The sequence below is a fragment of the Prionailurus bengalensis genome, chromosome F2 (assembly GCF_016509475.1).
Source record: "Prionailurus bengalensis isolate Pbe53 chromosome F2, Fcat_Pben_1.1_paternal_pri, whole genome shotgun sequence".
NCBI lineage: Eukaryota > Metazoa > Chordata > Mammalia > Carnivora > Felidae > Prionailurus > Prionailurus bengalensis.
Window position 1 is genome coordinate 80,497,631 of NC_057353.1, and position 25,229 is coordinate 80,522,859.

General features: G+C 54.4%; 1 protein-coding gene across 26 annotated transcripts in view; it reads right to left on the reverse strand.

Moving 5' to 3' along the window:
* PTK2 (protein tyrosine kinase 2) overlaps positions 1–25,229 on the reverse strand; it is a 256,865-nt gene that overhangs the window by 22,958 nt on the left and 208,678 nt on the right. For 25 of the 26 annotated variants that reach the window (XM_043601871.1, XM_043601859.1, XM_043601851.1 and 22 more), the window contains 4 exons: positions 15,284–15,395; positions 7,447–7,533; positions 3,871–4,008; positions 2,972–3,112 (listed from right to left, as the gene is read on the reverse strand). In XM_043601871.1, coding sequence (XP_043457806.1) covers positions 2,972–3,112; positions 3,871–4,008; positions 7,447–7,533; positions 15,284–15,395 — 478 coding nt within the window. Of the gene's footprint in view, positions 1–2,971; positions 3,113–3,870; positions 4,009–7,446; positions 7,534–15,283; positions 15,396–16,092; positions 16,234–25,229 lie in introns of those variants that run through there. The other variant, XM_043601874.1, reaches the window with a different exon arrangement.

Below are 25,229 nucleotides of genomic sequence, written 5' to 3' on the forward strand. Positions count from 1 at the left end.
AGGGCAGGGGGAACAGGTGGCGGGGAGGCCCCGACTGAGCAGAGACGTCCTAGAACCCAGGCGGTTGGGCAGGCGAGGCGCGGTGCGGACCAGGACCCCGGGGGGCATCTCGTACAGCCTCAGAGATGGGCTCTGAACGGAATCTGGGAGCCATGTGGGGTCTGAGATGTCCGATGCGTGAGTGTGGGTTATACGGACTCACACACTTAACAGAGCTCGGCCGGCTGCACGCTCGAGGTCTGCTCATTGTATGTGCGTGGTCTCAATGCCGAGAAAAAGCCCACAACTCACCAGCCGGGTCCTGAGCCTCGTATATAAACACGTGACACCGCTCAGAAGACGAGTGGTGAACCCGTTAGCTGCTTCCCACTCCCTAAGCTTCGGTCACATCCAGCGTGGGTGGGGGGCTTCTGAGAACAGTCTCCTGACTGGTGTTGTTACTCATGCTCCTTCCCTCTGCCTGGAAGGGATTTCCTGAGCTCGTCTGCCTTGCAAATTCCAATGGATCTTTCACCTTGGCTCAACACATCCGGGCTCTGGCGCTGTCCCTGACCCCTCCAAGGACCCACGGGCTCCTGGTGCTCCTCCGCCGCACCCCATCAGGGCCGGCACCCTGCAACCCTGAGCAAACCTTCGCTCACTCGCGGTCAGTCGTGCATGAGCTGGTGGTATTTACATTCAGCAGCTCTAGTTCAGAGAATAGGTAATAGTGACTTTTTTATTTATTTATTTATTCTTATTTATTTTTGAGACAGACAGAGACAGAGCATGAGCAGGGGAGGGGCAGAGAGAAAGGGAGACACAGAATCGGAAACAGGCTCCAGGCTCCGAGCCGTCAGCACAGAGAGCCTGACGCGGGGCTCAAACTCACGGAATGTGAGATCATGACCTGAGCTGAAGTCGGACGCTCAACCGACTGAGCCACCCAGGAGCCCCAACAGTGACTTTTTAAAAACAAATCAATGCAAGAAAATATTCTGTCTGGGCAAAAGTATAAGATGGGCTAGGGAACGGCCGTTCTTGGAGCCCACTCCATATCCAAACTGGCTTGCTCAGATTTCCGCACTAAACGATCACCACTATCTGCAGCTTGCCTCTTATCAAGATAGGCTTGAACTTAAATAATTTAGATTTTTGACAGCACGAAACTTCTGTTCAAAAGTAAACGCGTCACCTTGCCTATCAATGTTTCCTATAGCCCGCTGTAAACGTACGTACCGAAGAGCGCTTGGCAAGTGTAGCGTTAAAACTCCCCCCAGCACGACGTGCCCTCGCATGCGCTGAGGCCACACGACAAAGCAGCTGGACCGACCCTGCAGCAGGGTTCTGGGCTGAATCCAGGCTCAGCCACACATTAGCTGGGTGACCTCGGGAAATCCCCTGTGCCGTTAAACGGGGGTCTCACAGGGAGGGTTCATTTCCTTTATCCTCAGTTCCAAAATCTAACAAGCACCAAAAACTGGTGATTTGTTTTCCTTTTGCATTTGAAGCAAGCGAATTTCACGGCACAACGTGACCTGAATGGATGTGAACTCTGTACCTATTCCTGTTAACATGAACATTCGTGTTTTGCTGTTTACCCCTGGGATGCCCCTGGAACACTACCTAAACCCACGGCACGTGCACCACACCACATTAGCTTTCTCTGGTGCAACAATACTGGATTCTGAAGAACACAAAACCTTCCAGAATTTCGATTAAAGGATTCTGGACCCCTCTCCTCCTCGGGTGGCGGGGGGGGGGGGGGGGGGGGGGAGGAGCTGGCCAGACTGGACTCCCCACACGAGAAATGCGTCGGGTGGCGGCAGCACGTGGGAGACGTCGCGTACAACCTGAGGGGCCCGACTGTGCCAACGGTGCGTGCTGAGGAACACCGCCTTCGTCCCGACCGGCAGCGGCAGAGCATGGAGCCTGCGTGACGTCTCCGGCCCCCCTGAGCTCTCCGAGGTGGCAGGCGTGCTGAGGGCAGCCCCGGTACGTCCTGTGCTCAGGGCACTGGCCGCTCCAGCAGTGAAAACGGGCTTCCCTGAACCTGAGTGTGCGGGCTGCTCTAACTGTGAACTACAGGTTCAAAGAAACGAAAGCCACGTAGAAACGATGTTGACGAACGCTGCGCAACACAGACTAAGGTCACTGTCTCATGACACCGTTACTCGGCGATTAAAAGCGTCAGTGCCTGGAAGACAGGAAGTGACGTGAGAACCGTACCTCCCACCACCCCGCCCCTTGTTGGTGTCTGGCCTCTCGGCCTACAGTCGAACAGCGTCTTGGCTTCAGGGAGCGTTTACTTGATCAAAGCACGAGGGACCGGCTGTGCCCTGCCCAGGAGACGTACGGAGTCGAGAATCTGTGCCCGCAGTCCTGGCTCTGCTCAGCCATCCTTTTCAGGCCGCTCCAGGAAGACGGAACCAGCCGTGCAGGGGACGGGGGAGTGGGCTCTGAGGCTGAGGGCACAGGAGTGCGTGGCATGGGGCCCCGAGTCCGAAGGGCCCTTGTGTCAAGGGACACACAGAGACCGCTCTGCCTTTCCACTTCCTCTCTGCCCCAGGAGACATCTGAGGTGGCTGTCACTCGGGCTGTCCAGACACATGGGGGGGGGGGGGGGCAGTCGGTATGTGTCGGAGCACGAGAGGACAGGCACCGGGCAGGCAAGGCCTGGGCCCTCGGCTGTCCGGTCACACGTCCTGCAGCAGCAAAATGCAGGCTCTTACGTGCGAGCTGACACTTAAGGGGGAGCTGCTTCTGCGAAAACCACAGGGATGCTAACACCTCCGAGCCCCCAATGCCACCAGCAACATCTCAGAAACCTGGTGGAAAAGGGAATCCAAGAAGAGGAAATGACCCACTGTTGCCGGCGTTAGGGGCCAGATGTGAGACAAACTCTCTGGTTTTGAAAAGGATGAACCTTTCCGATCGTCTGCAGCACAGCAGACCGCGCCAGCGCGTCACAAGCGGAGGGGGTCCCAATTACCAGGATGACCAGGAACCTCTCCTCTTTCTCGAGCCAGCGCTGGTCCTCCTCCATTTCCTGCTGCTGCCGGATCAGCCGCTCTTCCACCAGCTGGGTGGGCAGCACCTGCCCGATCCCGCGCAGGTCCAGGGCCGCAGAGTCCTGGCGGGAGGGAAATACAAGAGCGCATCCACTCTCAGGGGCCTACTGAGGATAGTTTTGCTGTTTTCTGCGTCTTTCCAAAGGAAGTGAAGCAGAACGGCAAGGGCGGTGGAAAGAGGGCCTCTCACACTCCGCTCACGGGAGCGACTTTCCCAGAGGCGGCTCGTCACCTCCTACCGAGCATCTTTGCCAAGTACAAGGTCGTTCAGCCCACAGCTCCACCTGCAGGGACTTATTCTAGAGAAACTATCCAAGGAACGTGCACAGAATACATCACTGGTTACGGTGAAGGAGTGAAAACAGTCTGGAGGTGGACCAGAAGGAGGGTTAAACTTGATGCACACGCTGCGGCAGACCGAGCAATTGTTAAACACGCTCACTCCAAGGACGAGGGCACGGCAGTGACCACAGGTGTTCTGGGAGTCCAAGAAACAACACTTACTATCACAGGAGCGGTTCTCGGTTTACCAGGCAAATCTGGTGCAAGTTACCATGGCCCACAGAGCGGCAGGCTCTGTCCCCCTGCCCTGCTCCTCCCGGGGACGTGCCTCCCGCACACACTCATTACGCTCAGGCTGGTGCGCCGCCTTTCGGACGGGCGGGCTAATGGTGGCGGCGTCTCTTGGTTTCAGTGAAAAGGACGCACAGACTAGGAAGCACTGGGGCACATGGAGCACCCTGGTGTTCGAATGAGGTCACCGAAATCAACAACTCACTTTGGGCAAAGCTTCATGCTAACACACGAACATCCAGCTTACCTCCACGTTGGGCTGCCACATCGATATCTCCTGTGGTCTGTGATTCCATGAGTCCGTCTGGTCCAAAAGAGATGCCTGACCCGGGTAGATGCTGCCAGCCGTGGCTGTGACCCCATGTGAGCCAGGATAGCCAGACACCTGCGAATGGGAGGCAGCGGGGGTCACACTCCTGCACAGCTGTGCCCTCCACACGCAGGCCAGCGGCTCAGATGACAAAGATCACCGTGGAAACGCAACAGTGGTGCCCGAGACATCCACATCTGGATCCCCGGAACCCGGGGCTGTGCCCCCTCACGTGGCAAAGGGACTTCACACACGGGATTGTAAATAAGGAGACTTGAGACGCGGCGGTCACCCTGGATTAACCGAGCGGACCTAACAGGAGAAGCAGGTTCCTGACAAGGGCCAAGGGGGGCCGAAGGGGAGAGAAGGGGAGATGTGGCTACTGAAGCGTGCTCAGAGAGGTACGGCAGGGCCGGTTCTGAAGGCTGGGGAAGGGCTCACTGGCCAAGTGAAGCAGGGGGCCTCCGGAAGCTGGTCAAGGCAAGGCAATGGATTCTCAACTAAAGCCCCAAAAAGGCAATCCATGAAGGCCGCATCGAGAGCTAAAGCGAACACACCAGCAAGTCGGAAATTATTTCCCGTGCCATTCTGCAGCTTCGATGCCAAAGCAACAGGGACCACGGTCACGGCTCTGTGGCACTGCTCCCGAGCGCTCTTCTCTAATGAGCTAGAGCTGGCGGTGAGCAAAGTCCGGCCCCGTGTCCCCACAGCGGTAGCCATGGTAGAGACAAGGCGCTCAGGTGCACGTGCAGAAAGAGTTCAGGGCAGAAGGAAAACGAGAGGGCTGTTTATGTGGTTCCCTCCCTCAGTCACGAGAAAAAGAGGGGACGGAAGCAGCATTTGCTTCCATAACTCACTAGGCAAGTACTGTGTGGCCAGAGTCGTCAGTTAATTCTTCAATGAGATAAAGCACAGCCAAACCCGTATTTCCAAACATCAACACGTTCTTCAACAAAGATTTCGTGCATCGGTTAGGTCTCCAGGCATGGATTTATCCCCAAATTGCATAGTGACAACTAAGAAACTTTCAAATAAGATGTATAGACCATTCTCATAGTTTACTTAAAGGAAAATATTTTTTTAAACATTTATTTTTTGAGAGAGAGAGAGAGAGTGAGCAGGAGAGAGGCAGAGCGAGGGGGGACAGAAGATCTGCCCCGACAGCATGGAGCCCAATGCGGGGCCTGAACTCATGAACCGCGAGATCATGACCTGAGCCAAAGTTGGACACTCAACCGACTGAGCCCCCTGGGGCTCCCCCTTGAATGAAGATATTTTAACAAAAAAATTCCACTAACATAAAGTGTCCTATCGCTATTTTTGGTCGGAAGGGACACACTACTGCCAGAGAACTTTCAGGAATTTGCACAGGAGATTTCAAGTGTTCTGTGGCAGCCACACAGCGGAGTGACGGGATCCAGTGAACATTTTAGGCCAAGAAGGAACGTGAGACAGTGGCAGGCAATGGCCCGCTGCTGTTCCCATTTGCAGGACAAAGAAACCTGGCGCCTGGGGGAGGCGAATCGTTCATTTCTTCAATGAAAATAGGAATATTTTAATTTCTCCCCCGAATCCTTCCTCTGTTCTATACACGCCTGTAGGCACTTCAAGTGGAGGCAAGTCTCCATCCTCACGGGCTTCCACTCCACGAGGCGGCGGCCACTGACCAACGGGCACCAGAGCCCCAGGTCGTGAAAGCCGCGCAGACCGGTGCCCTGACCGCATGCTCTCTCGGTCTCGTCAGCGGATGTGGCCGCGTTTTCTCTCAAGAAGCCTGGGGTCCGGTGCCTGCCCGGGGCCCGGCTTCCCTCCTTGGGCCACCCACACCCCTCCGGCTGCTCTGAGCGCTGCCCTAGGTCCGGGTTCCGGCTCTTCAGCCGTGATGAGTCACGGCCAGGCAAGCTGTAACCCACGCTTCCGGCGACCGAGGGGCCCAGGAGCGCCTCCCTCGAGGGCGGAGGGCACGGGGACAGTCAGTCACCGCCAGCCTGCGGAATGAGGAGCTGCCCCGGAGGACCCGATGGTTCACCCTCCCCTGGCAAGTGGGGGTCTCAGGACAGGGTCTCCCAAAACAGGGCTGCCAGTCCTGTACCAGAGCTCCTGGGGGTGCCTGCTCACGATGGAAAACTGCCGGGCCCCCGTTCAGAATTAGTACGCGGGGGTCCGGAGGCAGTCAGCCAGGCAAAGAGCCGCCGCGTGTCCACTTTCCACGTTCTGTCTAGCAACATCCTTCTAGCTCGGAATGGCCTGCCCTCCCCTGGCAGCCCAGCACCCCACAGGGAAGAGTGTTGTGTTGTCCATACTGACCCAAGAGGCCTGGCTTTAAATAGAGTTGAGAGGCACGTAAAGGAATAAAAGTGCTTTCATCTGAGTGAAGGAGGCACAGTAAGCGGGCTTCTGTGTGCTCCCTGAGACACGGGTAACTCAGGGGAGACGGCAGTTAAGGGAAGTTCTCCCTCCCCAGACAGACACTCGAGGACCACCCGCTGTTTGTTTAGCGTCTGAGTCCTTCTCCGGTCAAGCACTTTCTATCAGAGGCCGGGTGTCACGGCTCACCCAGCCAGCCAGCTATGGATTTCGGTGCAGTCGCCTCAGAGGCGCGGCAACGGCAAAGCCACAGCCGATACCAATTATAAGAGGGGGTTTTATTTCCCAGAAGCTATTTGGCCCGCTACCCAAATAACATCACTACGGCTAAACAATCTGTGGAATAGTCCCCAGCACTACAAAGGAGTGAATTAGTGACACCCTCATCAGGACGTCAACGCACAGACACCACGCCAGTCAGAGCAGCTGAGCACGGGGGACGAGCACACCCTGTCTGATCGTTTATCTGAAAGCCAAGGACACGCCACGCCAACCTCTCCTCACAGTCAGAGGGTGGCTGCACCGGGCAGCGGGCGACACGGGGAGGGGAGGGGACCCTCCAGGCTTACAGCACTGTTCTCCAGCCGGTGTGGCGCGGGGAGCACGGTGTCCACTTCGGTCAGAACTGGGTCGAGTATACCTCCACAGGGCAAATACCCTTCCCTCAGAAACAGAAACATTACTGACTTTGCTTCGGGTCCTTTCCTTTCGAGGACAGTCTTTCCCAATTTGCGTAAGCTACTTATCAGCCTGGAAGCCTGACAAGCTTTCCACACCTGTCCACATAGCATCTGTCCAGCTCGCAAGGTACAATCGAATGTTGTTTTTGCCTTCCGGAAAAACCGCCCAGGTCGTCACTACCTCTGCGCAGAAGGAGCCGCTGGGTTCGCCTGAGCCTCCCCGAACAGAGGAAGGCGATGGGGCTGAGGACGTGGCACAGGACAGACGCCCAGCTGTGTGAAGGCCACCCTCTGGGGGTCAACACGCCGTCCACTTACAGCTACTAGTCAGAGTACTTTCTCAGTTCTCTGCGTGCCAAATCACTCGTAAGTACAGAAATGAAAAAACGAATACACGTGACGCACCTCCCCACCCCAAACGTGAAGAAGAACGCATCTCACGTCTGTCACGACTGGCATATCATACCTGGTAATGATTGGTCTGTACCATGTGCTGGGGACTGGGATAAAATCCTTCGCTGGACCGTGGACTGGGGTAACCAGGTCTGCTGGGCTGTGAACAAATCAAGAGAGCGTCGTGTGAATGAGTGTTTTGATAATTCTGTTAAGTCTATGTTTCACTGAAAAGAACAGAAAAAGGTATTTCTCCAAAACGCTTCCGTTGGAAAGAATGATCAGGGGTGTCAAGGCACTTCAGCGGGGGAAGCAGCCTGTCCCAGCGACGGCCGGGGCACAGGATACCGCCACGTGACACAACAAAGCCGCACCCCTGCCTCACGACACACACAAAGATGAGCTCAAAACGGATCGTGGATCTACACGGAAGCGGCAAAACTGCAACACTCAGGGGAGAACAGGCATCTCTGTGACCTGGGTGAGGCGACCGTTCCCTCGGTACGACACCAGAAGCTCAATCGAGAGTGAAGAAAGATAACCCGCGCTTCGCAGAATTAAAAGCTCTCGTGTTGCAAGTGAGGCCGCCGAGAAAGAGAGAGAGACAGCCCACGGAGTCTAAGAAAATACTGGCTGATCACTTGGGAGACAGACCCAGCAAACACAAAGAACGCCTGTAACTCAACGATGAAACGACTATCTGGCTGAACATGGGCGAAGGGCGAGAGGCCCCAGGGAGATCCACCGGTGGCCAGGAAGACCCGGCACCCAGGAGACGCACGTCAGGAGGCTCTCCGAGCGGGAGCCGAGCCCGTGCTACTTCCGCTCTGTTGCTTCCTGGCTGCGTGACTGCGGGCGGGCGAGGGAGCCCACTGGCTTCTGCATCTATCGAACAGGAATCCAGCTAGAGGGACGGTGAAGTCACTTCCAGCTCTGGAATTCTCGGTCTGTCTGTGGCATACGTGAATTCAAAGTTCATAGCAAAAGTGGTTTAGCCTGAAATAGAAGATAAGCCCATGAAATCTTCTAACCCTGAGGGACTGAACGGAGGACAAACCCACTGCTCTCCAGCCAAACGAAGACCAGAATAAAAGCAGATGGACTCAGGTACCAGCAAAGCCCAGGGGAGGAAAGAAACGCCTCAGAGTCTGCGTCTCCTCCCGAGGACGCACATGGTCCTGCAGGAGCACACGCTCTGCTTGGCTTCTGGGTGTCTAGGACCCTCTCGTCACCCCACAGCTCTGCTCACACGGCCCACTGCCCGGATGCCTCCTGCCTCAGCCTGGGAAGCTCCACCCCAACTCCTGAGGCTTCTACGGTGATTCCGTGCAACCTCCTGATTTCTCCCACAGACGTGACATCTAAGTCCTCGGCTCTCCTCCGTCACGCGATTCGAATCCTGACCGGGATTGCGGCTACCTCTGTACCTGCCCGAGCCCTGCTACTGTGGGGCTGTGAAATCTCTGCGGGTGGGGGTGCCTGGGTGGCTCAGTCGGTTAAGAGTCCGACTTCGGCTCAGGTCACGATCTTGTAACTTGTGAGTTCGAGCCCCGCGTCGGGCTCTGTGCTGACACCTCGGAGCCTGGAGCCTGCTTCGGATTCTGTGTCCCTCTCTCTTCGCCCCTCCCCCACTCACACTCTGTCTCTGTCTCTCTCTCCCTCTCTCAAAAATAAAGATTAAAAAAAAAATTTAAAAAAAAAATCTCTCGGGTGGAAATGCTCCCTCAGCCCATGAGCCTGCATTACAGTGGCCCAGATGCGGTTTACCCCAAACTTAACCAAATAGGAGGATGGATCCCCGAGACCCCCGGAAGCAGGAAAGGGACATCAAGGGGGTGTCACAGGCTTTACTCTGTGTTCTACGGTGGCATTTTCTACAAGGATGTTCCATGATGCCTGAGGGACTGCTCTTCAGATTTGTATTTTTAAAGATTTCATTTGAACAGGCAGTGAAGGAGAGGCAAAAAGAAAACAGTTCCGTTATCTCTGTTCCATGACATTGGACCGGCAACACTCATTTTTTTTTTAAGTTTATTTATTTTTGAGAGAGAGAAAGCACAAGCGGGAGGGGCAGAGAGGGAGGGGGGAGAGAGATTCCCAAGCAGGATCTGCACTGTCCGTGCGGAGCCTGCTGTGGGGCTCGAACCCACGAACCACGAGACCACGACCCGAGCCATGGCTTCACCGACTGAGCCGCCCAGGCGCCCGCAACACTCATTTCAAAGGTATGTGTTAACATGTATGCACCGCCATGGCGGAGTGGGACTCCTGGAGTCCAAGCGCGGGAGGAGGCAGAATCAGGACAGTAGGCAGCTCTCTGATGGTGGTACAGTTGTGTCCCGTGGCTTGAGTCCTGGAGGTCGCATGTAAGTAACAGGCAAAAATAACAACTTTTCCTCAGTGTGTCCGTGTGCAGCGAGCTGACGTGCTTTCCGTACGATTTGACAGTTGGAGGAGCGATGTCACCGGGCGGTATTATCACCCTTTTCCAGAGGATAAAGCCGCGGCTCAGACAACTTCGTCAACGCGAAGAGACTGCACCGTCCACGCGGGCAGACCTGCTCGACCCCCAAATCCGCTGTGCGGTGACGCCGCCCTGTGGCAAGTGTGCTTGGGCTCGACAAATAAAACGGAAAATACAGAAGGAACTGATGAGGGGCCGGCAAAGTCACCACACAACGTCCCACAGGGACTCAAATACCTGAGTGGGTAACAAAAGAGAGCACTTGCAAGGTTCCATTTCAAAATAAAACAACAGGGAAAAGGATGAAAACGGGCTTTATGGCAGACAAGACGATCGCGAAACCGAATTCCGCGAACCCGCGACCACGGAGAGCGCGTGTCCCGTCAGACGGCTGTTCGTGTTCCCTACGAGCAGGACGCCAGCATGGCGGGGGGCGGGGGTGCGGGCTGTGGTCGGGGCCGTTCACCTCTGCGCCGCCACGTTCCCGACGGGGTCACGGGGGCGGGGCTGTCGTGGGGACTGACGTCCAGTTCTTGGAGGACGGCTTCCACGTGAGCGCCTCGGAACTACCATTCGGCAGGTTACTCCGTCTCCTCCTCTAAGACACACACTCGGATTTTAAGGTTTTTAGAAAAGCAAACTGTGGAGCTGCGGGAGATTCTGCTCAAGTCTGGCCACGTGAGGCGGGGGAGGAAAAGCCAACACACCCTAAACCGGCGGTTCTCCGTCGGGTGGCAGTGTTCCTGCAGGCGTCCAGGGCACCCACGAGGGCGCCGGGCTGAGCCCGACGGCACCGGGGGTCAGAACGACGGGACCCGCTCTCCTTTCAGGTGCCTCGCTCGACCTTACGTAGGTAAACGGCAACGGTCCTGCGATCTGAACCCAAACGACACGTGGCACAGCTTCCCACACACGGAACCTACTGGAACAGCAGCTACTGTGCACGCTGACGCGCCATTTTGTTTTGTCGGAACTTGTACCAGGGTTTTTCGCCCTTCCGGAAAACCGCATCGCCACGGCCAGTGCGTTCGCGCGCGGCTGGGGCCGTGGGCTCTGCAGGCCTGGCGGCTGTCTGTACCCGTGGTGTGCACACACGGGCAAGCACTTGACCATCTCACCGCTCCTGAGGGTCTCCTGCAGGCGTGTGCATAACGTCGTAGTTTCCTTCTACAGTTAGCAGTCTCCTGGAAGAACCAGCGTTTTGCAATTAGGAAGGCGTTTTATTACCCACGTATTCCACTTCAGGGTCAGCAGTGGGGCGTCCCAAAATGCTTCTTATGTAAGCGGAGTGCTTGCTGCGTCCTGTTCGGGCTGAGAAACGCTGCTGAGACAGCCACTCTCAAACGCTATCTTCAGGACCCCTTTCTATTTTCAAAAATTACCAAAGACTCCAAGAGCTCTTGTTCATCTGGAATATATCTACTAATATTTACACTAGTAGAGATGAAAACACACACTTAAAAATAACAACAAACTGGGGCACCTGGGTGGCTCAGTCAGGTAAACGTCCGACTTCGGGTCGGGTCACGATCTCATGGTTCGTGAGCACCGAGTCAGGCTCTGTGCCGATAGCACGAAACCTGCTTCGGATCATCTGTCTCCCCCTCTTTGCCGCTGCCCTGCTTGCTCTCTCCCTCCTTCCCTCTCTCTCTCTCAAGAAACGACAACAACAAACTAATTACATGTTAAAAAAGTATCTATTTTTTCAAAACTAAAAAAAAAAAATCAGGGAGCAGAGGGGCACCTGTTACACGTATGTGGATAAATTCCTTCAACGTTCGGCTTCACAGAAGGAAGCCTCTCTGCTCTGTGTGCTGTGCTGTTTCGCTGACTGTAGCACACAAAGAACGCCCAGCCTCACGCAGCAGTAAAGCTGGAGAGGAGACAAGGGTGTTAACAGTTTCTTAGCACAGCTGTGGGTACTGTTTGTTGGTGCTGCCCCCAAACAACAAGCGGCGGTTTCTTAAGAGTGACTTTTGCGACGTGGACTCTGAAACGTATCGTCTGTTGGAATCCATCACTCCGTCCTGTACTGGGAACGCATTGTCCACCTGCCCACGTGTGATCCTGTAATATCCTGCAGCGGTCACCTGGAAACCGGGAGTCCCCGAGTCCCGTGGACCTGTGCAGTGCCGACCCATTTCAGCATACGTACGGAGAAAGTCATGTTTGTTCATACCACTCTGAGCTCATCACAAAAGTCTCAGAATTCCGAAGCTCTCAGGTCATGGTGATGGGGGTAAGTTTCTCAAAATTCTAATTTTTGCTTGAAGACTCAAATTGTATCACTGGCCACAAACACTATCATCTGTTCTTGATGACACAGTCTTGCTTCGTTCCTTGAGAAAGCGCCTACCGAATGCGTGACTCTGACCAACCACAGCGTCTGCCCACTCCTTTTTCAAGAAACACTGGTCTTCCGCGGGGAAAGCGGTCAGTTCCGCAGGCCAGCCGCACCGCAAGTGTCTTCCGGTACTTTCTGTTTCCTCCCCCGGAGGACGCGTGACCGCTTCGCCGGGGTCGTTCTGCGGCACCCTGGCGTCGCTCTGGCACAGGTGGCGAAGAACCGGTGATGACCAGCTCGGTCTGGCACTGCCGCCCTGGCGTGTGTCGCGGGGACGGCCGCTTGGTCCGCAGTTACGTCTGCAGCAGGACTGCCAATGCCAGCAGAGTGGACGAGGCCAGGGACACGTGAGCATTACTACGAAATGGGTGTTGCTCCCACAGCCCTCTGAAACGGTCTTGGACCCGCAGATCCAAGAAATACATTTTTAAAACTGCAGAGAAAGGTATTTTTAGCCAGAGGCTTTCCCATGAACCGACGGGGATGTGCAGGACAAATCACCGGAATGAAATGAACCTGGAGCGGGGCTCCCCGGGCTGCGTTCCTCACGGGCAAACTTCTCTGAAGATTATTTTGTGTCCAAACATTGGTATTAAATATTGATGAAGAAACTGATAACTATTTTTGATAATCAGCTTTGTGGTTATGGTGCCTTTGCCATTAAGTACAATTAAGCTTTCAATTTTGAATCTGGAACGTGGGAGAGAAAAATGTTTCCCTTTAAAAAACTAATTAGGCTACGTGACAAATGTTATTAGTACACAACGTTCGTCTACAAAAGCCGGAGATCCTACATGAACTGAAGAGGTTTAAGTGGAATTTATTGTCCGAAAACAGCACAGGCAGAACTATAACAACTGATGAGGCTCCAGACTTCCCGCTAAACGGGGTGGAGGGACAGGAGGTGACGCTGGGCTAGCGGGCTGGCCTCTCGGAGACAAGGGACTCAGCTGCACGCCGGTCAAATGCAGGGGCCATAAAGCGGAGTTCGATTCCACGGATCACTGTGGAGGAGGGAAAACTGTGCCCAGACCTGATTCCGGCTGGCAAGGGAGCCGGGTCATGAGTGTGTCTGTTCATGTTCATTGAGCGTCTGTAGGTTTATACTAGCGTTGGCGAGTTTCTATCCATGAAAACGTTTAATCCAGGGCTTGCCAACCTTTTCCTCAAAGTGTCAAAGAGCAAATGTATCAACCTGTGCAGCCACAGTGATGGGGCTGCAGGCTGAAACCAGCCAGGGACAGCACACCAGTGAAGCCTGCAGCTCATTCCAGTCAAACTCCAGCGACAACAACAGGCAGTGGGTTACGAGGCGCTGACCGATCTCCGATTAGAGAGAAGAGCCTCAAAATAGGCATTCTGAAAATGTCTCGAAACCAGAAAGAAAGGTCTTTGTACTCTAAAACAGAAAAAGCCTAACCTCAGACTACACCTTCCAAAATTCAGCCACACGAGCATTATTAAACCAACATTCTACAGACTGAGCTACAGGAAAACGTTGAGACGGACAAAGTTTCTTCATTCTGTGGAGTTTTGGGGGAGCGCTACAAGATCTGGGGCTCACCGCCAGGTTCGCACAGCACCTGACGCCTCCGTGACTCTATCAGGGCCGCAGAGTTGGGACCTCAGGCAGCCTTCACCGCATCCCTGAGGGCGAGGGATGCTAACACCCTCGCTTCACGGAGAGGATGGCGAGGCTGGGAACGGGGAGGCGGACGGCCCAGTCATCGGAGCCCCATGTGAAGAGGTCCGCTTGGCCCTTCGGCCTGAGGAACTAGCTTCCAGACTCTCATGCCTCCCAGGCCCGGACCACTGTGCTGTGGCGCAGTGTATATGCAAAGCGGGAGGGCCTTACATGCTGGGATGAGGGGCTCTCGGTTTTTCTGTGGGTGACAGCAGATCTATCGTTAAATCAGGAGACACGGAAGTGCACTGGTTTCGCTCTCACCCAAAGGAACACCGGTCGGAGGTGGCGTTGGCCCTCCTCCTCTGGGCCTCAGTGTTTCTACTTGTTCAGGAGGCTGCACCAGGGAACCCTCCACCTCAAAATTTCTGAAGAACTGTGTCAATACCCGTAGTCACCTTAAATGTGTGATGTTTTACTATTACACATTGAAAATATTGACCAAGAAAACAGAAGCTTTCAGGCATCGTTCAAAGTTGGTATAATATTTAAATAGTACTTTGTGCTATCAGATTTTCTGAACGTTTTTCAAAAAGAAAATGAAATAATTGCCAGTATCTGCGTATGCTTTTAGCTCATCAAACAGAAGGTAAAGCCTACCATCTATTTAAATTCCAGAAGACGTTCTGAACTGGATTATTCATGGCAAGTAAGCCACTGTGTGAAAATACCTTCCTTTCAAAAGCAAAAGGTATCTGAAGAATTCTCAACCGCATGAGAGGCTTTAACGGCCAACTATGAGCAGAGCCCGGCCACCACCGTTTGGCTGAGCACGGGGGGGGGGGAGGGGGGGGAGGGTGTGCCTCGGTGACCTCGCAGGGCTGCAGGGCTTGGGGGAGGGGGACAGGCGAGGCCCGGGGGTGCCGCCAGCAGATCCTGACCTGCAAATGTGACGCCTCCGGCTCCCGGCCAGGAAGGCGGCCGCGGAGAGCAGGTAGGCGGCGCGTGTGCACAAGGCTCGCAACCAAACCCAGCCCCAGAGGAAGGGAATTAGGGACCACGGGACTCAGTTTACGGCAGGGCGAAGCGTGGAGCGTTCAGGGGTCTGGCTTCGGTCTATCTGAGGTCTGCATCCCGGCTCCGTCCTTCGCGTGCTCCCTGACCGGGGGAAGCCCTCCTCCTCCACGCCTGGCGTGCTCACTGCAGTCTGGGGGTGGGGGTGGGGCGAGCCGAGGAGGCGCCTCTGGAGACCGCGTCTAACCTCACACAGGGCCTCCAGCCGAAACGCGAACCCGGGAACGAGTGTGGTGAGGGTAACACGCAGGGAGCAGGGAGGCAGGCGAGGGGAGAGGCGTGACACTGGCGGCTCCTGGGACACCCTGACGCCTGGGTGCCTCCCACAGACAGCAGCTGCCTGCACCGGCAGCCTCGAGAGTCAGCGGGAGGGATGCCAGAGTTGGGGTAGGGGCCCCTGCTACCTTGGGTGGCGCTTCGTCGGACCCTCCGGAGTCCCAGGACACCGTGACCTGTCTTCGGGATTCCATCCTCATTCGTTCTTCTTGCTGAACCTTCTCCTCCTCCAGGATGGTGCTAGAGAGAGAACACACGGTTCAAGGGGAGCTGACAGCCGGAGCGAGCGGGCACACACCAGGCCCCCCGCCCCCGGGCTGACGTAAGGAGCGCCGGCTGGCCGACGAGAGGGCAACGAGGACGAAAGGAGAGCCGATCCGGCCTCTAAGGCTAGAGGAGCCCCGGTCCCGACGGCGAGCCCGCTTTCAGCACAGCCGCAGGGGAGAGAAGGGCAGCGGGTGAGACCGGAGAGCTCGGGGAAACCCAGAGGAGCGCCGGGCGGGGAGGTCTGTGAGCAGAACGGCACGGCCCCGAGACACCCCGAGCAGCACTGGGTCGGGCACGGCCCCGCCTCGGGATGGGCTCCTCACACGCACACGGGCCCCCACCCCGGCGCGTCGGGGGACAACCCACAATCCGGCCAGTAACCTCCCCAGCTTTCAGCTTTATCTCGTCGGGAAAACGAGGCCACGGGCTGCCGGTGCCGCCGCCCGCCACGCCGAGGCCACCTGCCGCCCCGCCTGGCCCCGGCCCCCATCCCCGCGGGCCGCTGCGGCTCCTGAGCCGTGGCCGCCAGCCCACACGCTGCCCGGAGCAGCCGCCGCGAGCCTCACCAGCTCCCCGGTCCGCAGCGCCCGCCCCCTCCCCCTCCCCCCCCCCCCCCCCCCCCCCCCCCGGGGCTCGGTGGGCAGCAGGTCCCCGAACCCTCGGTCCTCACCGGGCTGTGGCTCTCTCCTGCACGCCTGCGGCCCCCGGCTGCTAAGAATGACGCTCATTCACGGTTTCGAGCCTTCTGGCAGAGCGCAGTCAATAACCACCCAGAATTACTCATGAAAAGAGTGAGGTCAGCTGCACAGACCCTTTCCAATCTGGGAATCTGCTCAACTGTTTCAAAAAGACATTCCTGCCTGATGGGAGGCTGGAGCGGGCTGTTTCTCACACAAGCTAACTCATGCGATCACCTTAAAGTCAGGAAAGCACAGAAATTCATTTCATAATTGCTCTGAGTCAGCAAACCATTACTACAGACGTGAGGGCTTTTTTTTTTTTTTTTCTTTTAAAGGCACGGGAATGTTTTCCTCACTGATGACATTAGTGTGTTAGAGTAAAAGCTTTCGGTCCCAAGATTCCACTCCCTCTTGAAAACACGAGTGTGGTTTCCTTAGTGCTCCAGCCAGACGATCACGGCTTAGAGAGGAGCACGGAACTTGAAGAGCGCTTAAGAGTTAGCGTCACCCTCCAGGCTGGCAAGGGGCGTGCCGAGCCGGCACTGCTAGGAGGCCGGCCCTGGGGCTGAAGGAGACCAGAACCCTGGTCACGATGCACCGCCAGCATGCGTCCGCTCACCTCCTGCTCCCACTGGGCTGAGAGCTGCGACCTGACAGCCCGTTGTCTCACGTCCAGAATCAGTGTAGACGTGGAGCATCGCTGTGCGCGCGAACGACGACGAGGCACAGGGTGCCCGGGGGAGTCAGTCCGTTAAGCATCCGACTCTCGATGTCCGGCCAGATTCCTAGCAGTGCTGGCTCGGCACACCCCTTGCCGGTCTGGAGGGTGAGGTCACGATCTCACAGTTCGTGGGTTCAAGCCCCAGCGAGAGCCCGCTTGGGATTCTCTCTCCCTCTCTCTACCCCTCCCCTCCCCTTCTCTCTCCCTCTCCGCTCCTCCCTCATTTATACTGTCTCTCTTTACCTCTCTCTCCAAATACCTAAAACAATGAGAGGTGAGTGGGTGAGTGAAGCCACAACCAGTAGAGTCAACTTGCTGAGCGGTCAGCAAGTTTCCAGCCCTGTACTGTCCACAGGGAAGGAGTGCAGGCCACCTTCTTTCAGATGGCCACTGGGAACCGGAGTCCAGCCTGGGGCCAGTGGCCCGAGAGAGGAGCTCCCCCGGGTTAGTCTGTCTGCACCCTGCTCTCCTCCAGGGCCCTCAAAATAAGTAACAGACCCTGAATCAGAATTTCCAAACATTTCATAGTTTTTAACGACTGAAAAAGCCATAAAAGTCAAGGAAAAATCTTTTTTTTTTTTTTTTCCAACTTCTTCAAATAATTAAAATACGGGCAAGCTATGAGGTGGCCAAGCAGGACATATTCTTTAATGCCACGGGAACTGCATTTTAAGTAGGCCCCACTGAGGCAGTTTATTTCATAAGGCTTGTTTTGCGATATGGGCCACCCTGATCTTAAGGTTACTGTTCCCCCACAAAAACTTCCAGAAGGTCACGTGAGGTCCCTTGCCATGGGAGACCCTCTCAGGCTCCGTCCACCCTGGTTCTTCCATCCACATCCGCTCTCCCCCACTCTCTCCGAATCCTTCACCGTAGCCCTTTGACCACATAACCACGTATGCGATTTCGCTGCTCCGTGGGATCTGGACTGTACGTGTCCCACCGCTGTCCTGTTCATTTACAGCACGTGCACATGGCAGGCACTGCGGTATCTCTTTAACCGAACCCGCCAGTCATGTCCCTTGTAGAGCAGCAGTAACGGGGAAGACTACTTGGATCCCGGTATTTGGTTCTCATCCCCAAAATCACATGTTGGAATGCTGCGAAACTGTCACTTGTTGCTCAGAGTAGTCAAGAGTATAAATAACTCATAAAAGATCTGTTTTTACAGTGGGAAGACTAGTCCACAGACGGAGTAGGCGTGCACACGGAGACATTTCTGAGCCGTTCTCTGCAAAGCTGCGGCGCAAGCCCGAGCAACAGGCTAGAAAGCGCAGAGGGTCAAGGAGGTCAAATTTAAACATATTTTCCCAAACTGCGAATATTTTTAGTAGCGATACATTCCATGTGAAAGAGTCGGGCCGCCTGCTGTGAGCTGGCAGGGAGCCCCCACGGTCTCCCCCGGGACACCAGCCTCTAGGTCTCAGACTTGCAAGCAGACGAACGAGCGAGGGCTTGGGCTTTTCCTTTACAGACATCCGAACGCGTGCCCATCCACCAGCCCCACTTAGTGGGACAGGTGTGAAAGGCGAAAGAAGTACAGCATGTGATGTTTCTTTTGTTTTTCCACTTCCCTCACAACAACAGAAATGGTCCTCAAAGGAATCGAGTCAGATTCCGAGGACAGAGAGCGTGGGGGGGCTGCCGACTGTGCTCTCGTGGTCTTGCGCCCTCCGTGAGCAAGTACGGAGAGGTCTGATTACATTTCCATTCTGGAGCGACAAAATGTGATTTCACTTACTTCTGAGGCATTTTCATGGAGAGGAAAGGAGTGGTCCAGTGGGTTCCTCTCCTTCCAGGACTGAGCTAAGACACAGAAACGAATCTTCAACCCAGACTGGGTTCGGAGTGGAAAAGGGCCATCGGTCCCGCACAGCTGATGGCCGAGCCGTCCAGGCTGCCCAAGGAGAGAGCGAGAGCCACAAGCTGTGGGCTGCGCCTCTGCTGGCCTGTGTGGCTGCAGGTGGCCTCGTCTTTTTCAGCGTGTCTGCTTATTCCTAAACGAGACTAGTAGTGTCCGTCCCACCCATCGTTAGGGTGGGGAAACAAAGCACGCGGGGGGAAACCAGTAAAACTTTCAAGTAGATGTCAGTTAGCTCCGCACTTTTTCACCTGACCTTCTGCTACTAGGAAAGAAAGGAGATTTTCTGTTTCGTTTCTGCGGCGTTTCTCGCGTGAGTGGAGGCACTACCGTTCTCTCCTCTGAAACTACACAACATTTCTTCTTTTAAGTACAGGAAATACCCTTTGCTTGAATAACGTTATTTTCAAGATTGGGCTTTGATCACCTAAACACAAAATCAGTCTGGGTTTATAGGCTACTTAGGCGAATCTGGAAAACATCCAGACTGAAAGGAAAAGAAGCCAAGAGGGAAAGAGCTCGTTCTGGCAAGTTCTCAGGAATACCAGTTTTGAAACATGATCTCTTTTAATTACCCAACACTGCCTCACCACAAAGGAATGGAACTGACCTTTTCACAACAACAACAAAAACCTGGCTGATATCTTTGCAGAAAACAAGTCTGGAGACTTTAGATGAAACTGTGAACCGTGCATCTGTAAGTGGCTGACTGGGGAGCTAAATGCAAAACCTGCAGTGGTACAGCGCCGGCCTGGGCTCTTTGTCTCTTACAAACGGCAGAGGAGCCTGGACGTCTGGTTTCACGAATGCACCGAGACTGTGTTTCTCTTCGTGTTTCCCAAACTGCAGGAAATAGCGCACTTTTGTTTGCTTGTGGCACTGCTCATCTCAAAATGCTTTTCAGAGAAGGGATTTCTACTGAAATCTTTCTTGGGGCACCTGGGTGGCTCAGTCAGTTAAGCCTCCGACTTCGGCTCGGGTCACGATCTCATGGTTTGTGGGTTCGAGTCCCTCGTTGGGCTCTGTGCTGACGGCTCAGAGCCTGGAGCCTGCTTTGGATTCTGTGTCTCCCTCTCTCTCTGTCCCCTCCCCTGTTCATGCTCTCTCTCTCTCAGAAATAAACAAACATTAAAAAAAAAGTCTTTCTTTAAAAGTCGTGACCTCTCTCTGTTTCTGGCAAGTTTGCACAGCTCCTATTGGACCAACACTCATGCAGACCGTGACTATGGGCTATGGACCTAGGACGGCACAGGAGAGCAGCCCACAGCAGCCAGACTCTGAGGGGGCTGGCACCATGGGGGCCATTCGCCAGAAAGCAGGCCCTAGTCTTATAGATTCTGCCCAAATCTCTAGTTGGACCTGGAACCACACACACAGGACAGGCTCTGAGCAGCCCCGCTAAGGCTAAGAGAACTGAACTGAGACATAGGCTACTGCCCACAGCATGGGGAGAGAATCTGCGATCCAAGACCAGCCTAGCTAATTGCCTGCTAAAACACACAAACCATTCTCCAGAGGAATATAACTGATTCCAGAGTTTCTGCGATCTATCACTCACAATGTCCAGTGCACAATCTCTATATACAAATAAACTCAAAAATACTCAACATACAAATAAACATGAAAGTGTGATCCATTCTCATGAGGAAAAAACAGTGTAAAACAGGCAACTCCAAAGACAACTCAAGGTTGGAATTAGCAGGCAGGGACTTTGAAGAGCTATTGCATTCAAGGATATAAAGGAAAATCTGTTCATAATTAATGGAAAGATCAGAAATGTCAGCAAGGAAATAGAAACTGTAAGAAAGAGCCAAATGAAAACTCTACAATGAAAAATACAGTATCTGGAACAAAATCTCTGCAGGATCGAATGACTGGTAGGGTGGAGATGACAGAACAATTAGGCGGCCTGAAGATAAATCAATTCAAACGATCCAATCTGAAGGACTTGGAGAAAAAAGACGGGGGTTGGTGGGGGCGGGGGTGGGGGAGAAAAAGAACACCCTGGGATGTGAAGGATGCTATCACAAGGAGTAACAAACACGCAATGGGAATTTTAGAAGAAATTGGAGCACAAAATACCTGCACGAATAGTTGTGAAAGTCATACACTTACAGATTCAGGAGTGTCAGGGGAAGCCAACGTATGATCCATACAGAGAAAAACCACACCCGGTGCATCCTCGTTAAACTGCTGAAGTCCAAAGATGAAGAGGAGCCCGTGGAAGCGGCCAGTACAGAACGACAAAGCACGGACAGAGGGATGGTTTCTTTCCCAAGGAAGTCCCCTGACTTCTTATGAGAAAGAACAGAGGTCAGGAGGCAGCGCAAGAACAGCTGTAACGTGCCAAAAGAAATCTCCTGTCAAGTCGGAGCTCCATTCCAGTGAGATGAAGTTCAATTCGTTTTCAGATAAGAACCCCAAAACTAATGGAATTCACCACCAACAGACGTACACGGGAAACGCTCAAGTTCTTCGGGTGAGTGGGAAACTGAACGGAAGACGCCTAGCTGGGAAAGAATGAAGCGCACTGTGCAGAGTTAAGTATGAAAGGCTGTTTCTTTGCTTAAAATACTAGCTAACACACACACACACACAACCTCATTCTGAGAGGTCACTAACATTCACACATGAAACCTATGGCATCTAGAGCACAAAGGAGCGAGGTGGTGGCAAACGGGTCTTCTCGGCTGCCAGGACTCGACCCCAGTAAGCACAGTCCAGTTGCCAACTCAACTTGAAGGAGGTGGGGAAAGTGAAACGTGCATGTTGCCATCTCTGGAGCGATCACTACAGTTATAGCGCGGAAGGTACTGCTGAAATGCAGGTGTGGGGCTCAGAGAGAGAGGTGTGGGAGAGAGGCCGTTGTCCTCCAGGTGCCGAACCCTCAGCCAAGAACAAATGGACCGAGCACAGGGCACTTTTGCTTCCCTCCGGGCTGGGCTTTAGCCGCGTGTTAATCTGTACCCGGCACAAAGCCAGGGTTTCTCCATCTGCTTCCTGCACTCCTCCGTCCGCCATCTAGACAGAAAGGGAGACCTTCGTGGCCGCTCTGCTGTCCCCTCACGTTCTTAGGGATAATGACCCCGGAGACAAAATTCAGTGAAGAAGAATGAAAAACGGCTGCAGAGGAGGCAAAACTGGCAACAGAAACAGGACTGAGGGCAAGGGTTTCCATGTGCGCTGGGAGGGCAGCACTCCGACCGGACGGAGTCACTGTGTGCGGGACTGACACATAACGCCTCATCTGGTCGGAGGCCTCTCCTTACAGGTCACACAGGTGAGGGAAGCCCACAGCGCGTGGGGAAATCCAGGAGGCTGGGAGCAGTCAGCCACCGGGTCAGGCAGGAGGGCACACTGTGGCCGATGGGCAAGAAAGAGCCCTGGTCTCGGAGGCAGGACAAAGGGGCCCAGGGTCTGAGGTCTGCCCCTTGTGAGCCGCACAATCCAGGGCAAGTCACAGGACTTCCTGAGCCTCAGGCTCTCCTAAGCGAAAAGGGAAATCGTTACTCGTTCTTAAGAACCGCTGTGAAGTCAGGGGCGCCTGGGTGGCTCAGTCAGATGAGCGTCTGACTCTTGACTTCGGCTCAGGTCACGATCCCAAGGTCGTGGGATCGAGCCCCGCGTCAGGTTCCATGCTGCGCGTGGAGCCTGCTTAAGAGTCTCTTTCTCACTCGTGCTCATTCGCTCTCTAAAATCAAAAATGAAAGTAGAAAGAACTGCTCGGAAGTCAAAGAAGGAAATAGGCATGAAAACGACCTTTGCAGCCGTGTAAGTACAAAAGACTAATTTTTATGAAATGCACATTTAAACCTCACTGGAAATCTGCTCACACAAAACCAAGCCGTGGAGGTGTAACGATACGCACACGGTACAGCTCTGAACAGCCATGTGTGGGCAGGAGCCAAGGACGGGTCACGAGGAGCCTCACGGAAGCAGTTAAGACATAATCCTTAGTGCAAAAAAGGTCAATGTCATATCAATTCCTACTAAATTGCAATTTACTCTTGACTTTTTAAGTTACCGGTAAGGCTAAGGATGAAAAAAAAGAAAACCCAACAAACAAAAAAAACCCCTGAAGTTCAGACGCCGTGAACATTTGAAGATGTGTGTAGGACGACCTGAGAAACTGATTACTCTTCTAGATAATATCTAGACCCAACAGGCTGGCGAGGGAAGGATACAGATATGATGACTAAGGAGAGATTCAGACACCACCTTTGAAAGGAATTTTGGAAGCAAATACAAAACCACTTAAGAAAATACACAGAGAAGTGGCACAAATACCTGGTATCATCGATCAGACCCAGAGCTTTTCATTTAGAGTCCATTTACTAGGATAAATGAAGAATCAAAAAGGATTAAAAAGGCTTGTATAAGACACCGTTCACGGATTAAAGGTGGAAGGTCCACATCTCTGTGACACATCTGTGAAATGTCGTCATATTCGGTACGTGGATCACGACAGCTAACGCTTTTAAATCCAGGTGACCAGACTTCTCTCTGAAGTACCTGGTCGCTCCTCTGTGCGCTGAGATGCCCAGGTCCCTTCCAGATCTTCGGGAGCCGCTCTGGTGTGACCAGAGCAGCGGTGACAGGGTGTGCACCCACCCCGAGCCTCACACAGCCCGAAGCATTTCAGACAGTTTCTCGTGACCCTGAAAACCAAGCTGGGTGGGACGCGGGACCCTGCTCCTCCGGGGAGGCAGGGTCACTTGCCCAATATCACGCAGCCTTCTCAAATCCCTTCTTCAGCTCTGACCTTCCTAACACAACACTCACCACTCTGAACAGCAGGGTGAGCTCCTGTCTGCGCCCACGCCCGTGGAGGTTCTACCTCCCCGAGCACCGGACGCACGGTTCGTGTCCGGGTCAGGGTGGGGGTGGGGGGGCAGCCTGCAACTTCACTGGAGTCGATGGTCAGATGTGGTCCGAAAAACATGTAATAAATCCGCGGCCGCAGCCGCTCCAAGCTGTTACTTCCTAACCGGACACATCTCTCACAGGCCAGCTTTGCTTGACAAAGTTCAAAAGCAAACACGACCACATTCTCAACCTGACAGCCCGCCCTCCCCCGCCCCCAAGGCCCGCGCTGCAGACGGCCTCCAGTCACCCCTGCGGGGCCTCACGTGTGACTTCCGCCGCCGCTCCCCGCCGTATCTGGGGCCCCAGAGGCCCACGCGGCACGTGCCGCACACTCGGGAGGTGACGGGACAAAGATTCGATGCAGCGCCCGGCGGCCATGCGGGTGGTGGCCCCTGCACACGCCAGGTGCTGCCTCTCCCTCTGGGGAATTTCTCTGGTTCTGACTGAACACAAATAAGAGAATCAGAGGAGCAGGAATTCCTTCGAACACTGGTTTTTTCTTTTCTTCCTTCTTTCCCCTTTTTAACTAAGCATTGACCACGTGCCCACAGTCGCGGTCCCAAGGCAGAGCGCGACAGTGCACATACGGATATCTAGCCGCGTCTCGGGTCAAGGCCTGGCGCGCGACAGCTGGCAGCCTGAGCCTGGGACTCAGCGGGCTCACTGCCCAAGCTCGGCCCTCCAGCCTCCTTATTTGTGAACGGGCGGTGGTGACGTCACCTACGTCTCCAAGGACCGTGAGGACTAAGATGACCTAACGTGTGAGAGTTCAGGGCACAAGGCCTGGCAACGGAAAGCACTTAGTAGACGCTGGTTTCCGATGACACCACTATGGAAGCTGACTGTAGAGGGCAGAGACCGGCCATCAAGGAACATGGTTTGCTTTAAGAGGTCTTCCTGAAGACCACGGCGATGGAGACCAACTCAAAGCACGGAGCGCCTTCCCTAGTGACACGTATTGGGTCAGCGTTCTTTCAGGGAAATGGTTATGTTCTTTTACCACTTATATCTTTTTTTTTTTTTTTTTAACGTTTATTTATTTTTGAGAGAGAGACAGAGTGCAGGCAGGACAGGGGCAGAGAGAGAGAGGGAGACAGAATCTGAAGCAGGCTCCGAGCTCCGAGATGTCAGCACAGAGCCCGACGTGGGGCTCCAACTCACAAATGGTGAGATCACGACCTGAGGCAACGTCAGAGGCTCGACTGACTGAGCCACCCAGCCGCCCCTCCCACTTATATTCTTTTGCCTAAACTTCATATGTGAAAACAGTGAGCATAGAAACATGGAGTCGTTTCCAAAGGTTTACAAAACCATTATGTCTGGGGCGACTGGAGTGCTCGTTCGCCGCTGGGGGCAGAACGTTCTATCGGCTCCGGAAAACCAGCAGGACCTACTGACCCTACACCTGTGCACGCCCGCTGACACTCAAGAGACGCGCCCAGCTGGCATTCCTGTCCCTACGCTCACCAAAAAGACACAAGAGTGCTCTGGGCAGCCCAGCTGGAAAGCATGCACATTCCCAACAGGAGGAGGGATAAACCGGAGCACCACAGAGCGAGGAGAAAGAGGGGCAACTGCCTGAATAACGCGGATGGTCTCCAACTAAACGCTGAACGAAATAAGCAACGAACAAAAAAAGCACACACTGAGTGATACCACTGACATAAAGCTCAAAGGCA